General features: G+C 38.5%; 1 protein-coding gene across 2 annotated transcripts; it reads right to left on the bottom strand.

Annotated features, from left to right (window-relative positions):
• Positions 1–123: 123 nt before the first annotated feature.
• Positions 124–17042, bottom strand: EXOSC10 (exosome component 10). 2 transcript variants are annotated; one of them, XM_060758894.2, is made up of 25 exons: positions 16854–17042; positions 14949–15085; positions 14573–14696; positions 14362–14466; positions 14120–14285; positions 12430–12541; positions 11852–11927; positions 11644–11754; positions 11076–11219; positions 10763–10953; positions 9534–9690; positions 9274–9422; positions 8161–8211; positions 7924–8035; positions 7776–7826; positions 7600–7678; positions 6196–6305; positions 5968–6063; positions 5547–5621; positions 5134–5221; positions 4951–5030; positions 2831–3005; positions 2512–2573; positions 2337–2407; positions 124–313 (listed from the first exon to the last, which is right to left on the bottom strand). In XM_060758894.2, exons 1-25 carry the CDS (start codon positions 16959–16961, stop codon positions 283–285), a joined length of 2661 nt encoding a protein of 886 aa, XP_060614877.2. In that variant the 5' UTR covers positions 16962–17042; the 3' UTR covers positions 124–282. The 2 variants fall into 2 exon arrangements, with proteins under 2 accessions (XP_060614877.2, XP_060614876.2); XM_060758893.2 differs by having other exon boundaries at positions 14120–14288.
• Positions 17043–17064: the final 22 nt, after the last annotated feature.

Genomic DNA, 17064 nt, shown 5'->3' on the forward strand with positions numbered 1-17064 from the left:
GCTCAGCGGTTTAACCCACTGCACCACCGGGTGCTCTATTTCCCCTTTAGATACAGTGAAAATCAAAACTTAAAAAAGGAAGAACTAGTAGAAAAGAAGGGAAGTCAATAACACTTGAGGCAATTAAAAAGGGGAATAAAAGCAATTTAATTTGTATTTTTTTTTTAAAAAAAACAACATCAACAAAACCAAACTGGTGTCTGTACACAAATATGGCATCCCCTTCGATTAAAAGCAAGGAGCTTCTTGATTCTTCCTCCAAGGCGATCCCTCTAAGCAGCATTATCTTCTGGGCCAGTTGTGCCGGAAACCCCTGCAGAAAAGAATTAAAGGATTATTATTGTTATTATTATTACTGGTTTGAGTTGATTCCAGCTTCCCAACCCAAGATACTGGCATTTCTACCAGATTGAAACCAATTTATTGATGCTTCCTTTCTCTCCCTACTTTCTCCCTAGAAAATGGCTAACAATGCCATACTACTCAATAATAATAATAATAATAATAATAATAATAATAATAATAGACATGATATGAAGATTTAAAGTCCCCTTCTCACCTCGAAGGGGACTCAGAGTGGCTTACGAGATATACATACATACAATATGTTATATTATTAGCATAGCACAAAATCAGTATGTGTGTGTATATATATACATATACACCAGATATTATTATTATTATTATTATTTTATTAGTGTCAGTAAAATAAAAATAATAAGAAAACCTGGTGTGTATATAATATATATATATACACACACACACACACACACACACATACTATATCTAGAGAGAAAGAAATATAGAAATATAATTTTGTTGTATGTGCCATGGATACAATAAAGGATTATTATTATTAAAATACATTTCACTTCCTGATGCCTCAATTAATGTAATTTTATTGGTATCTATTTTTTACTTTGAAATTTACCAGCATCTGTTGCATTTCCCACCCTCGGCTTATACTCGAGCCAAACTGTTTTCCCAGTTTTTTGTGGTAAAATTAAGTGCCTCGGCTTATATTTGGGTCAGCTTATACTTGAGTATATACGGTGTGTGTGTGTGTATTTATATAAATATACCAGGCATTATTATTATTATTATTTTATCTGTGTCAGTAAAATAAAAAACCTGGTGTGTATACAATACACACACACAATATATTATTATACCTATATTATAAATATTATATTATATATATTATATTATAATATATATATTATATTATATATATTATATTATATATATATATATTATATCTAGAGAAAGAGAAATATAATTTTATTGTATGTGTCATGGATACAATAAAGGATTTCACATTATTTCCTATATTTATTCTGCTATATTATTATTATATTGGGTTGTTGCAGGTTTTTCCGGGCTATATGGCCATGTTCTGGAGGCAAGTTTTCTCCTGACGTTTCGCCTGCATCAATGGCAAGCATCCTCAGAGGTAGTGAGGTCTGTTGGAAGTAGGAAAAATGGGTTTATATATCTGTGGAATGACCAGGGTGAGACAAAGGACTCTTGTCTGCTGGGGCTAGATGTATTAAAGGACTCAAAAATCACAACAGCAAAACAATAGAGGGGAAACAAACAGGCACATGAAATCACATTCAACAAGGGATTCCCCCCAAGCTCTTCCAAGCCATTGAATGCTAATCAAGGTGATCAGCTGAAACATTCACAGCTAGCCCCAGCAGACAAGAGTCCTTTGTCTCACCCTGGTCATTCCACAGATATATAAACCCATTTTTCCTACTTCCAACAGACCTCACTACCTCTGAGGATGCTTGCCATAGATGCAGGCGAAACGTCAGGAGAAAAATTGCCTCCAGAACATGGCCATATAGCCCGGAAAAACCTACAACAACCCAGTGATTCCGGCCATGAAAGCCTTCGACAATATTATTATATTATTATGGTATTTTTGCTATATTATATCCTATATTCATTTTGATATATTATTATTAATCATATTATTATAATACTATATTATTATGGTATTTTTCTATATTATTTCCTATATTTATTTTGCTGTATTATTACTTATATTACTATAGCATTCTATAGCACTGTTATTATTAAAATACAATAAAAAATATTTTCCTGGCTGCTAAGCAGGGCCAGACCCGGTTTGGACCCGGATGGGAGGCCACCAAGGCATCCTGGGCTCCGTTTCAGAGGAAGGAAACTGGCAAAACCTCCTTGGAGCAAGATAAAGGAAGCTCTGACTTTCGTAAGGTTGACACATATAGCTACGTATTCATATCCTGCATCTATCACACGGACTAGGAACTCTTCCAAACGTCTCCCATTCCGACCACTCGACCGACCTGTTGGATTTCCCAGCCGTGAAGGACATGCTCTTCATTCCGGGCGGATGTTGGGCTTTGCTGGCTCCCTTCTGCCGAGAAAAGGGATGAATTCCGCATGTTATAATCGAGATATATAGGCTAAATTCCCCAAAATAGGCTGTGGCGATCGCTCTTCTGGACGGCGGAGGCTTACCTTGCCAGCGTGGGCCTGTCTGGCAGGATCGAACTGTGATGAGGGCTTCGCCTTGCCTTTCCCTGGAAGGAAAGGGGTAAACATTGGGGATCATTCCAAGAGGAAGCATGTCTAATAAACACGGAGGTTGTTATGTATTGCTGATGTCCTCCCCAAACACCCTCCTGCCCACCACCCAAGGAATGTTTTCATTTCCTCCTAGATTAGATGTGTTTCCTCCACCACAGACACCCCAGTGTTGCTGACTCTCTCCAATGGTGTGGAACTTGCATGACTAATAGTTCAGAGCTGGGAACCATACTTTGCATTGGTTCTCTACCTGCGAACATCTTGAGGTCGGACTTGCTGTAGTCGAAGGGCGTGAAGGGCTTTGGGGAGTCCTTTTTTTCCCCGTCGGCTTCCCTCGCCTGAGGGGACCCTTTCGGCTTTTTGGCCTCTTCCCTGGGCTTCTCCGCCCCGGCATCGCTTCCCGGCACCTCTTTCTTTCGCTCCATCTATGGAAAAAAATATAATACATCGCCTGAAGGGACAAAGCGTTTAATCTACGCTGACGATCGTGTCACCACCACCCAAGAAGGGAGCTTTGAAATGCTTGAATAGAAGCTCTCCGAAGCTTTAGGTGCTCTTACTGCCTATGACAGCTTGTACCATCAATGCTTAATATTGACCCAAATAACCAGCCACTGTCAGAAGGGACCGAGAATTTAATCTATGCGGACGATTGTGCCACCACCACCCAAGAAGGGAGCTTTGAAATGGTTGAACAGAAGCTCTCTGAAGCTTTAGGTGCTCTTACTGCCTATTATATGGTCAAAGTCTTTCATATTTACTTCAGAGTGTTTCATCTATGCTGACGATCATGCCACCACCGCCCAAGCAGGGACCTTTGAAATGGTTGAACAGAAGCTCTCTGAAGCTTTGGATGCTCTTACTGACTATTACAGCTTGCAACATCAATGCTTAACATTGACCCAAATGACCAGCCACTGCCAGAAGGGACAGAGAGTTTCATCTATGCAGATGATCATGCCACCACCACCCAAGAAGGGAGCTTTGAAATAGCTGAACAGAAACTCTCTGAAGCTTTAGGTGCTCTTACTGCCTATTATATGGTCAAAGTCCTTCATATTTACTTCAGTGTTTCATCTATGCTGACGATCATGCCACCACCGCCCAAGCAGGGACCTTTGAAATGGTTGAACAGAAGCTCTCTGAAGCTTTGGATGCTCTTACTGACTATTACAGCTTGCAACATCAATGCTTAACATTGACCCAAATGACCAGCCACTGCCAGAAGGGACAGAGAGTTTCATCTATGCAGACGATCATGCCGCCACCACCCAAGAAGGGAGCTTTGAAATAGCTGAACAGAAACTCTCCAAACCTTTAGGTGCTCTTACTGCCTATGACAGCTTGTACCATCAGTGTTTCTCATCTACACAAATGACCAATCACTGCCAGAACAGAAAGAGACTTTCATCTACGTTGACGATCATGCCACCACCGCCCAAGCAGGGAACTTTGAAATGGTTGAACAGAAGCTCTCTGAAGCTTTGGATGCTCTTACTGACTATTACAGCTTCTACCATCAATGCTTAACATTGACCCAAATAACCTTCTGGCAGTGGCTGTCCCTTCTGGCAGCCACTGCCAGAAGGGACAGAGAATTTCATCTGTGCGGACGATCGTGCCACCACCACCCAAAAAGAGAGCTTTGAAATAGCTGCTCTCTGAAGCTTTAGGTGCTCTTACTGCCTATTACAGCTTACACCATCAATGTTTCTCATCTACACAGCTTGTACCATCAATGCTTAACATTGACCCAAATGACCAGCCACTGCCAGAAGGGACAGAGAGTTTCATCTATGCAGACGATTGTGCCACCACCACCCAAAAAGAGAGCTTTGAAATAGCTGAACAAAAGCTCTCCAAAGCTTTAGGTGCCTTTACTGCCTATTACAGAGAAAACAAGTTTGCACCATCAATGCTTAATATTGACCCAAATGACCGGCCACTTCCAGAAGGGACAAAGTTTCATCTACACTGACGATGATGCCATCACCACCCAAAAAGGGGGCTTTGAAATGGTTGAACAAAAACTCTCCAAAGCTTTGGATGCTCTTAGTGACTATTACAGTTTGTACCATCAGTGCTTAACATTGACCCAGATGATCAGACACTGCCAGAAGAGACTGAGAGTTTAATCTATGCTGATGATCGTGCCATCACCACCCAAGCAGCTTTGGGTGCTCTTATACAGCTTGTACCATCAATGTTTAATATTTACACAAATGATCAGCCACTGTCAGAAGGGACAGAGAGTTTCATCTATGCTGACGATCATGCCATCACCATCCAAGCAGGGAGCTTTGAAATGATTGAACAGAAGCTCTCCGAAGATGCATGGCTGCCCAGTTGTTGGAGGTAGGAAGCACTCACCACAACCATCTCCCGCACAGAGACGTCCGCCGTTTCGGCTTGGCTTTCCTTTTTGGTGTGTGATGCTGCAGCTGGCGGGGCTAAAAGAAGGACATTAAACATCATAAAGAGTTATCCTTGAGGATAAGGCGGCCATTTTGGATTTCAGGGTTAGGGTTAGAGTTGGGAGGATGCTTTGTTTACCTGTCTGCTGAAGCTTCCTCTTTGCAGACCCCTTCTTTGCTGCCGCCTGAAGCTGGGCCTGGCTCTGCAGCTTCCACCGGTTGCTGATCTGGAAGAGAACAAAAGGCGGACATGCCAACAATCGGCCAAAGCAGCACTTGGGAGACCCACCCATTGAGGCAAGTCACGCTCTCTCAGCCTCAGAGGGAGGCAAAAGGAACACATTTGGGGAATGATTTCAAGCTAGGTATATCAGTTTCCTCCACGAGAAACACCCCAGTGTTTCTTTCCTGAGTATCCTCCACCACAGACACCCCAGTGTTTCTTCTATGTGTTTCTTCCACCAGAGACACCCCAATGTTTCTTTCCTGAGTTTCCTCCACCAGAGACACCCCAGTTTTGTCTTTAATCAGATTTCAGAGAGAGAGGCTTACCTCGTAGATTTTCGACGATGGGTCCGATTTCGCCGCCTGCGAGACGTGAGCGGCGTTCTCTTCCGGAGGCAAATACTGAAGGAAGGAAAAGAAAAAATATTTGAAAATATAGGGGCCATGTGTGTGTATACATACATACATACATACATATACATTGAGAACCCAAGCACTGATAGATCTGGACCAAACTTGGCTATATATAAGATCTGCTATATATTTTGAGCTTTGGCATATATATCTTGGTTCCTCACAGTTCAAAAAAGATAACTTGGTATATCAGTCTAACAACCGAAAAGCCTAATTGCCTCGAATGGAGATATGAGAGAAGGAGAGATAGAAAAAGAGAGAGAGAAGGAAAGAAGGATAAACCTGTTGCCATCTTTACATATTGATCCCAGATAGAAAGGCGGGCCTTCCTTACCATTCGGAAGGGGTTCTCAAAGGACTCCATGATGCGCCGGGCTTTCTGCTGCGCGATGCTTAACTCTCCATCCTCCACTTCGCTCTCTTCCGGTTCCTAGGAAAACGTAAGGAAAATTAATATGCCACTGGAACCAGTTAATAAATCCATTTAGGGCCCTTCCAGTCTCTTGTTGATTTATGAATTATGATTTATAAACACTCAGATACGTAATTAAGGAAGACGTACATTGAAGATGCTGATGCTGGCTTTCCAAAGGAGGCAGGAAGGCGGTGGCGCCAAATGGTCCTCCTCGGTCTCCGAAAAGAGCCTCGAATGCTCCAGGGCTGGTCCAGATTCTGCAGGAAGGAAAAATCAATACAAGTCCATTTAATTTATCAAATTACTATTATTATTATTATTATTTCATCACAACAGCTATCGGCACCATTTAGAGTCCCCTTTGGGGAGATAAAGTGGGGTATAAATAATAATAATAATAATAATAATAATAATAATAATAATAAATTTCTTTCCTGGGAACCTTAACATGGAAGATGTGAAATAATAATAATAATAATAATAATAATAATAATATAATTGTTATTATTATTATTATTACTAACTATTTGCACCATTTTGATTCTTTCTTTCCTGGGAACCTTGACATGGAAGATAGGCAATAATAATAAGAATAATAATAAATTATTATTATTATTATTATTAGATACAATTATATTTTATATAATAATAATAATAATAATAATAATAATATATTATTATTATTATTATTATCATTATTATATTGGCACCATTTTGATTCTTTCTTTCCTGGGAACCTTGACATGAAAGATGGGCAATATATTATTATTATTATATAATATTATATTATTATTATTATCATTATTATTACTACCTATTTGAACCATTTTGATTCTCTCTTTCCTGGGAACCTTGACATAGAAGATGGGCAATAATATTAATATTATTATTAATATATTATTATTATTATATCATACTATATTGTTATCAGGGGGCCCGGTGGCGCAGTGGGTTAAAGCACTGAGCTGCTGAGCTTGTTGACCAAAAGGTTGCAGGTTCGATTCCAGGGAGCAGCGTGAGCTTCTGCTGTCAGCCCTAGCATCTGCCAACCTAGCAGTTCGAAAACATGCAAATGTGAGTAGATCAATAGGTACCGCTCTGGCGGGAAGGTAACGGCACTCCATGCGGTCATGCTGGCCATATGACCCTGGAGGTGTCTATGGACAACGCCGGCTCTTTGGCTTAGAAATGGAGATGAGCACCACATCCCAGAGTCAGACATGACTGGACTTAATGTCAGGGGACAACCTTTACCTTTTTATATTGTTATATTCATTATTACTACCTATTTGAACCATTTTCAATTCTCCCTTTCCTGGGAACCTTGACATGGAAGATGGGCAACAATAATAATAATAATAATAATAATAATAAATTAATATTATATAATGCTATATTATTATCATTATTATTATAACTACCTATTTGCACCACTTCGATTCTTTCTTTTCTGGGAACCATGTCATGGAAGATGTGCAATAATAATAATAATAATAATAATAATAATAATAATAATACATTTCCCACTCCCCAAAAAAACCGGCGAATTACTTTGATCTGAGTGGTCATTTTTCTCGTCCGGAGGAAGGTGGGACACATCGTGGGGGCCAAAGAGGTGGTTCTCGGGTTTCTGCCAAAAGCAAAGAAGATTGGGACTTAGAATCCACCAATAATATATATATATATAAATATATATATATAATATTGTGGCTGTGGCCGCAGCCTACCTCGGCTTGCCGTAGAGGCCCTTTCCTTTTTGCGGCAATGGTGACTTCGGACTGGAAATGGACGGGAGAAAGAAAACATGGAGAGGATGAAGCTGTCTCCTAAAATGACATTTTCCCTTTCCCAGCTGGCTTTCAAGGAGCTCCGTACCTTTAAGAGCGGCATCTCCCTGGCCTGCTGGATCAGGAGGTGCATCTCGTTGATCTGCTGTCGGACCAGAGGCGGAACCGGGTTGCAACAGGCAATGATCCCCTGCGGCTCCCTAGGAAAGAAGATGGAGTCTGTCGTTGAGTAAGACGACAACCGTATCACGCTATTAAATCTCCCGATATTCTCGAACGGCAGCCCTAGACAACACCCTTCACGAGGAGGATGAGCCTGACTTACTTGGGAAGCTCCTCGGATATCTTCAGCAGCATGTGGTTTGGCAGCACGTACCTGCCCAGAAAGTAAAAATAATTAAACATTAGTCATAATATTTTTCTCTATCCATCAATATCCTGCTTGGATTGTGATGCTCCAAACCAGAAATGGCATTCGAGCTTTGAAACTGCCACTCGATGCTCACCTTTCATTGGAAGCCGAGTATAGGATCCCATTAGGAGGTATTCTCTCTAATACTAATAGTAATAATAATATATTTTATTTATTATTGGATTCTCCTTTTATTGAGCACATCTTGGAAACGGACCATATGATCCCATTGGAGGACCATGGGAGGTGTTGTCGCTAAACTCTAATAATAATACTAATAATAATAAATACATGTAATAATAATATTCAGAGAAAAATAATAAACGTAATAATAAAAAGAGAAAAGTAATAAATGTAATAATAATATTCAGTAAAATAATACATGTAATAAGTATGAGAGCAAAATAATAAATATAATAATAATATTAAGAGTAAAATAATAAATGTAATAATAAGAGCAGAATAATAAATGTAATAATAATAAGAGTAAAATAATACATGTAATAATAATGAGAGCAAAATAATAAATGTAATAATATTAAAAATAAAATAATAAATGTAATAAGAGCAAAATAATAAATGTAATAATAATAAGGGTAAAATAAATATAATAACAATAATAAAGAGTAAAATAAATGTAATAATACGAGCAAAAGATTAATAATAAAAATAATAAATGTAATAAGAGTAAAATAATAAATGTGATAAGAGTAAAATAATAAATGTGATAAGAGTAAAATAATAAATGTAATAATAATATTAAGAGAAAAATATTAAATGTAATAATAATTAGAGTAAAATAATAAATGTAATAATAATTAGAGTACAATAATAAATATAATAATAGCATAAAAGAATAAATGTAATAATAATAATGAAAATAATAATAACAGAGTAAAATGATAAATAACTTTGACTCGAGTATAAGCCAAGGGAGGGCTTCTTCAGCCTAAATTATCATGTTACACAGTGTAATACTACACTACTACTACTACTACTACTAATGATGATGCCTTCCTGACTCACCCGGTGCTCTCGTCCTCTTGGCGCGCCATCTTGTCCCTCCAGGCGAAGAGCAGCTTGAAGGCCGTCATTTGCTGGGTGTTGAGGTGCTTCTTCTGCTTGCGGTAGAGCTCCAGGTAGGAGTTTTCGGTGAAGATGGGCTTCAGGTATTTCTTCAAGAGAGAGAGAAGGCAACGGATGGGAAGGCGCCAAAGGCAACGGCAGCGGGGCCATTCCCGTCCCTGGGACCTCCTGCCCTGAGCCAGTGTCCCTTTTGTATTTACCTTCAGGCAGATGTCTCTGCTCCGCTGCCAAACCACCTGGAGCTGCGCCGGCATCTCGTTGCCTCGCTCCCAGAGCTCCGTTCGCACCCGGTCGTAGATGTACAACAAATAGTGAGTGTCGTCGCGGGCGTAGTTGAGCATTTCCTCTGGCAACGGCCTGAGATTGAGATTGAGAGCATCGTAAACACAGCTCAGACCAGGCCCGGAGTTGAATCGAAGGCACATAAAAACAGGCCAAATAAAGGAAATGTTTCCAAGTTCTGTGCCTATTACTCCTCCTATTAAACTATTAAATTATTACTATCACTATATTATTATTTGTATTATTAAATTAATATTATCATTATCAGTACAGCAAGGGATTGGACTGGTTGGCCAGTGTGGGCTCTTCCAACTCTATGATTCCAATATTACTATTATTATTACATTAGTACTATATTATTATTATTATTATTAAAGTATTATTATTATCATTACAGCAGGGGGTCAAACTGGTTGGCCGATGTGGGCTCTTCCAATTCTGTAATTCTATTATTAGTAGTATTATTAATTTATTACTTTTACTATACATTATATTATAATTATTAAATTATTATTATTATCATGACAGCAGCCAGTTGGACTACATAGCACACAAGGTTTCTTCCAACTCTATGATTCTATTATTATTACATTATTAATTTTATTATATCATTATTATATTATGATATTTTTCTTATCATATTATTGTCATCACTAGCATTATAGCAGGGGGTCGGAATGCATGGCCCATGTGGTTCCTTCCAACTCATTATTATTATTATTATTATTATTACTAGAAATACAACAAGATGAGTCCACAGCAGACTGTTGTATTGGATTATTATTATTATTATTTTACTGACACAATATGACAATAATATATTATTATTATTATTATTATTATTATTATTTGAAACACAACAAGATGAGTCCACAGCAGACAAGATCACTCTGCTGGCTGTTGTACTGGATTATTATTATTATTATTATTATTATTATTATTACTATTATTATTTTACTTACACAATATGACAATATATTATTATTATTACTTTACTGACATAAAAACACAGTATGTCATTATTATTTTACTGACACAATATGACAATAATATATTATTATTATTATTATTATTATTATTATTATTATTATTATTTTACTGACACAAAACACAGTATGTCATTATTATTATTACTATTTATGAGTACCGTATCCTCCAGTCGGCCAGCTGGTACTGCTTGTTGGCGTCCACATTGCAATACAGCTTGAGCAGGTGGTCCAGCGAATGCCGCCCGAGGCCGAGCTGCCGGGCCGCTTGGTGGGTGTCGAAGACGTTCACCAAGTAGAGGCCAAAGTCCCTTTGGAGCCACTCCACGTCGGAATCGGCCCCGTGGAGGACCTGCCACAAAGAGGAGAGAAGCAAGGCCTGAATATCGACCAGGAGACAGGCAACTATTTGGGTCTCCTTGAAACTCTTTTTTCCTTCAGCCTCCCCTTTGAACCCCCCCAATATTCCTTCACCTTGACGATACCAGGATCGGTGAAGGTCTCGTTCAAGACGTACAAATCTCCGCGCAGCTCCAGAGCGTCGAGGATGAAATCCTCCGTCCGGGTGGAGATCTGCATGAGGCACGTCAAGCCCAGGAAACTCCGGTAGGAATGGTGCTATTCCAGGGGGGAAGAATGAGAAGGAAATACTTGAATGCAACCCATTCAATCAGGTCACCCTTCTCTGAGATTAACCTTATGATTGAGTGGGTTGCTGTGAGTTTTCCGGGCAGTCTGGCCATGTTCCAGAAGCATTCTCTCCTGACCTTTCGCCCACATCTATATCAGGCAGCCTCAGAGGTAGTGAGGTCTGTTGGAAACTAGGAAAATTGGGTTTATATATCTGTGGAATGATGTCCAGGGTGAGAGAAAGAACTCTTGTCTGCTTGAGGCACCTTGACTAGCACTGAATAGCCTTGCAGCTTTAAAGCCTGTCTGCTTCCTGATTTTGCCATTTGGGAGTTGTGGATGTCCAGGGTGGGAGAAAGAACTCTTGTCTGCGTCACAGAGATAAGAGCAGTTCTGCAACCCTAACCCGTACCTCCAAGTCCAAGGCGAACTCCTTGCACGCCCGAAGCTTCTCGTTGAGCTCCACCAACCCTTCCAAAGTGGAGATGAAGTGGCAGGGAGTTTCGCCCACCGCTCTGAACATCTGGTGGAGGCAATAAGAAGGAAGGCAGGTTTTATATCTCCACCAAGCACTGGTTTGAGATGCTGCAAAGGCACTGAAATTTGCACAGAGAACTCGCCTGGATTTGCGGTTTTCCAAGAAACTCCTCAGGCAGCGAAAAGTGTTCCAGTTCATACTGGTACGGGTGAGCGAACCTAAATAAACAGTAAGGAACAGAATACAAAAATTATAGGATTGCAAGCCCCAGAATCCTCTACTTTTCCCCAAACTCCAGCAGTGTTCACATTTGGACATATTGAGTATTCATGCCAAGTTTGGTCCAGATCCGTCATTGTTTGAGTTTGGATGTAGGAGAACTACATCTCCCAAAGTCAAGGTCAATGCCCACCAAACCCTTCCAGTATTTTCTCCTGGTCATGGCAGTTCCGTGTGCCAAGTTTGGTTCAATTCCATCGCTGGTGGGGTTCGGAATGCTCTTTGATTGAAGGTGAACTATAAATCCCAGAAACTACAACTCCCAAATGTCAAGGTCTCTTTTCCCCAAACTCCACCAGTGCTTGCATTTGGGTATATTGAGTATCTGTGCCAAGTTTGGTCCAGATCCATCATTGTTTGAGCCTGGATGTAGGAGAACAACTCATCATGTCTACCATGTAAACAAAGACATTCTTGTGAGCGTTTTAATACACGTCTTACATGTCTTGCTCGGTTTGTTGGGTCCTTTGCTGGTGGAGGAAGTCGGCCAAAGCGGCAGGGACGTCCAGGTCCTCGGGCCGCTCCTGCCTTTCCCTTCTGCTTTTCGAGAGAACTGGGGGCCCAAAGGTAAACAGTTTCAATATATTGGAAGTATATTGGCCAATTACCAGCTTTACCATATGCATGCCAATTACGCAAAAATAACGTAATATCCTTAAATATCCACAGGACAGAGAACTTCAAATGAGGTGAAGCCATTAATAATTGGAAACGCAATAATAATAATAATAATAATAATAATGCTTTACCTGTACATTATAACTCCCAAATAATAATAGTAAAACTTTATTTGTCCAATATCACGTCCTAATAATAATCATAATAATACATTATCTGTACAATATAACTCCCAAATAATAATAGTAAAACTTTATTTGTGCAATATCACGTCCTAATAATAATAATAATAATAATACATTATCTGTACATTATAACTCCCAAATAATAATAGTAAAACTTTATTTGTGCAATATCACTTCCTAATAATAATAAAATATTATCTGTACAATATAACTCCCAAATAATAATAATAATGGGCAAATATATAATATATAACATTACAAATATATAATGTTTCTCATCTGCCAATAATAAAAGATATATATAAAAATAAAAACATAATAAAATTAAAATGTAAAATAAAAGCATAATAAAATAAAAATAATACTTTATCTTTACAATGTAGCTTCCAAATAATAAATCTGTGTAATATAACTCCATAACAATAATAGTAATACTTTATCTGTACATAACTCCCAAATAATAATAGTAATACTTTATCTGTTCAATGTAACTTCCAAATAATAATAATAATAATAATAATAAGGGCCAAATATATGATATATAACATTACAAATGTATAATGTTTCTCATCTGCCAATAATAAAAGATATATATAAAAAAACATAAAAATATAATAAAATTAAAATTAAAATGTAAATTAAAACGGTGCTTCGGTCCCGGAGGTGACTTCGGCAGCCGTGATACTGCATCACATAATAAAATAAAAACAATAATACTTTATCTTTACAATGTAGCTTCCAAATAATAATAATAATAATAATAATAAATCTGTGTAATACAACTCCATAATAATAATAACAGTAATACTTTATCTGTTCAATATAACTTCCAAATAATAATAATAATAATAATATATTATCTGTTCAATATAACTCCCGAATAATAATAATAATAATAATAATAATAATAATAGGGGGTTAGGGGCAAATATGTAATACATAACATTACAAATATATAATCTTTCTCATCTGCCAATAATACAAGAAAGATATACACACACGTATTTGTGTGTTTGTGTATATATAAACATAAAATATATAATAAAAGAAAAAAGAAAAATATAAAATAAAAGCATAATAAAATAATATAATATGATAAAATATAATAATAATATAAAAACTAACTCTCCAAACTCCCTTCCACATTTACTGGTGCTAGGGACACAGGACCCCCCCCCCCCAAATGTAACTTTCCAAATATATCATGTTTCTCATCTGCCACAAAGTCAAATTCTAGTGAGAGTCAGGAGGACAGATGGCCACAACTGCTCCCGGAAGCCCTGTCCTTCCGCCATAGCCAGGCCCCTTTCTGACCCTCGTTCGGTCACCTTCTGGCAGCGGCTTCATGGCGTTGGGTTTGACGAAGAGTTTGGGGACGAAGGGGGTGTTGGAGTTGTCCACTTTCTCCCGGAACCTGAGCTGCGGGCGCAGGATGTTCCTGGCGTGGAGAAGGCGGAAGGTTTCGGGCCGGGACCGCTTGCTAGCCTCGCTGCTCTGCTGGGAGGAGACATGGGCGTTAGCACAACATCACTCCCACATAATATGTAAACAGAAGGAAGAGGAGGTTCACCTTGCGGTTCCAGCTGGAAACGATGGTCTTGGGAGGCTGCAAACCCAAAGGCAGGACCGGCTGCTGGTTCTTGTTCACGCCGGCCGCTTCATCCAAGAGCGTGCCCTGCAATTATGAAGCCATACAGTCGGAAGGGACCCCCAAAGGCCATCCAGTCCAGCCCCCTCCTGCCACCCAAGCCCTCCAACTTATACAGGGCGATCGCACTCACCACGCGCTCCAAAATGGCGTCGTTGGCATCCACCAGCAGGTCGAACTTGTCCTCCAGCTCCGTCACGGTGCTCCGGTCCCGGAGGTGACTTCGGCAGCCGTGATACTGCATCACTTTGCTCATGCTGGGAAATGGTACAGAATACAGCTTCGTAAGAGTCATGTCTACATATTGGGAAGAAGGTCCTAAGGAGGAGGAAGCAGGTTTGCTTTCTCCAGGATTCCAATTTTCTATAGCCTTATGAAGCTTCCAATGTCTGAGAGGCTGGATAGCCATCTGTCAGGAGGGCTTGGAAGGTGCCCCCTGCCTGGCAGAAGAATAGGGTTGGACTGGATGGCCTTTGGAGGTCCCTTCCAACATTCGATGCAAGACTCACCATTGGAGAAGCCGGTCTCCTTGCGTCTCACAATAGGCCTGGAAGCCAGGAAAGCTGCGGTAGAAGTCGTACTCGTCTCCCGGCTGTGGGAGGCCATTGGAGGCCTTGGTGACAGAGACCACAGAGCCCAGGGCATGCTGGGAAGCAAGGGCAGGACAACCGTCAGGAAAGGAAGCCTTGGGAACTCAAGGTAGATAGTTCAGCCTACAATTATCTATCTATCCAGTTCCACCTCTATCTATCAATTTCTACCTCTATCTATTTATCTATCTATCTATCAACTTCTACCTCTATCTATCTATCAATTTCAGCCTCTATCTATCTATCTATCCAGTTCTACCTCTATCTATCTATCAATTTCTACATCTATCTATCTATCCATTTCAGCCTCTATCTATCTATCCATTTCTACCTCTATCTATCCAGTTCTACCTCTATCTATCTATCTATCTATCTATCAATTTCTACATCTATCTATCCAGTTCTACCTCTATCTATCAATCAATTTCTACCTCTATCTATCTATCTATCTATCCATTTCTACATCTATCTATCCAGTTCTACCTCTATCTATCTATCAATGTCTACCTCTATCTGTGTGTATATATGGAAAATAAATTATAAATTATATATATATATATATATATATATATATGACAAAAATATGAATAAAATGGGAAAATTACATTATATATAAGTATATAGCATATGTATGGTGGAAATTAGGGTATAATATATAGACATTGGAAAAATAAATTATATATATATATATATATATATATATATATATATGAGGGAAAAACGTATAAAATGAGAATAATTATATAAACCATATGTATGTATATATATGGAAAATAAATGATAAATTATTAAATATATATATATGAGGAAAATATGTATAAAATGGGAAAATACATTATATATACATACATATATGCATGGTGGAAATTAGAGTATAATATATAGAAATGGGAAAAATAATATATATATTATTTACTTTATTTATATACCGTTTTTCTCAGCCCTCAGATGGCTATATGTATATATATGAGGGGGAAATTGTATAAAATGGGAATAATTATATAAACAATGTGTGTGTGTGTGTGTGTGTGTGTGTATGCAAAATTATTAAATTATTAAATATATTTATGAGGAAAATATGATTACAATGGGAAAATTACATTATATATAGGTATATATGTATGGTGGAAATTAGAGTATGATATATATAAATGGGAACAATAAACTATATATATACATATGGAAAAATTTGTATAAAATGGGAATAATTATATAAACTGTGTGTGTGTGTATGGAAAATAAATTATAAATTATTAAAAATATAAAAATAAAAAGGAAATGTTCATTTTTCAGACCTACACCTCCCAGAATCCTCCTCTCCAAATGGGGGAAAAATAAATGAATGTAAAATATAATTATTTATATCACACACTCAATATAAAACTAACTGATGGATACGTATTATATTAAGATCATAATATAATTCTCTATGGGGAAAATAAGTTAAGACAAATTAAAATAAATATATTAGAATGCATATAAAATTAATAAGCAGAGATTACACTAACACAATATAATTACTGTATATTTAATATATTTAATTTGAAATAAATCAATATAAAATAACAAAAATAACAAAATTTTATTTCAATTCAATATTAAAATAAAAAGATTCCCTTTGAGGGGTAAAACCCAAGCCCAGCAGACATAAAAAGGAAATAATAGGTAGGAAAAGGTCCTTTTGGAGGACTACACTTCCCAGAATCCTTTAAGTGAGGCCTAAGATTCATGAATTGGGCATTCTTCCCTGAAAACTACAATTCCCGGCATGCTTAGCGCGCGCATGCGCTCTCCCGCTGGGGCCTTCTCCTCCCTCAAAACTACCTTCACGAAGGCATCTGCGTCCCCAAATCCGGGCAGGACGAAGCCTTCGCGGTCGGTTTCCATTGCCGTCGCCTCGTCGGGGCCGCTCAATCCTTCCTTCGCCGCCATTTGCCGCTTTTTCTCAGCGAGCGCCGCTTCCTTCTCTCACACAGCCGCCATCTTGGAAAAGAAAGCATACTCCCGCTGAATCTCGCGAAATTTCCCAGAGACG

Source organism: Anolis sagrei, chromosome 13 (genome assembly GCF_037176765.1).
Source record: "Anolis sagrei isolate rAnoSag1 chromosome 13, rAnoSag1.mat, whole genome shotgun sequence".
NCBI lineage: Eukaryota > Metazoa > Chordata > Lepidosauria > Squamata > Dactyloidae > Anolis > Anolis sagrei.

Excerpts from the sequence above, each read along its gene's own strand:
- EXOSC10 (XM_060758893.2), bottom strand. The coding sequence starts at position 16,961 with ATGGCGGCGAAGGAAGGATTGAGCGGCCCCGACGAGGCGACGGCAATG. Across the intron at positions 11,220-11,643 it reads AGTTCGCCTTGGACTTGGAG|CACCATTCCTACCGGAGTTT; the intron begins GTACGGGTTAGG and ends CCCCTGGAATAG. Across the intron at positions 9,423-9,533 it reads GCAGAGACATCTGCCTGAAG|AAATACCTGAAGCCCATCTT; the intron begins GTAAATACAAAA and ends TCTCTCTTGAAG.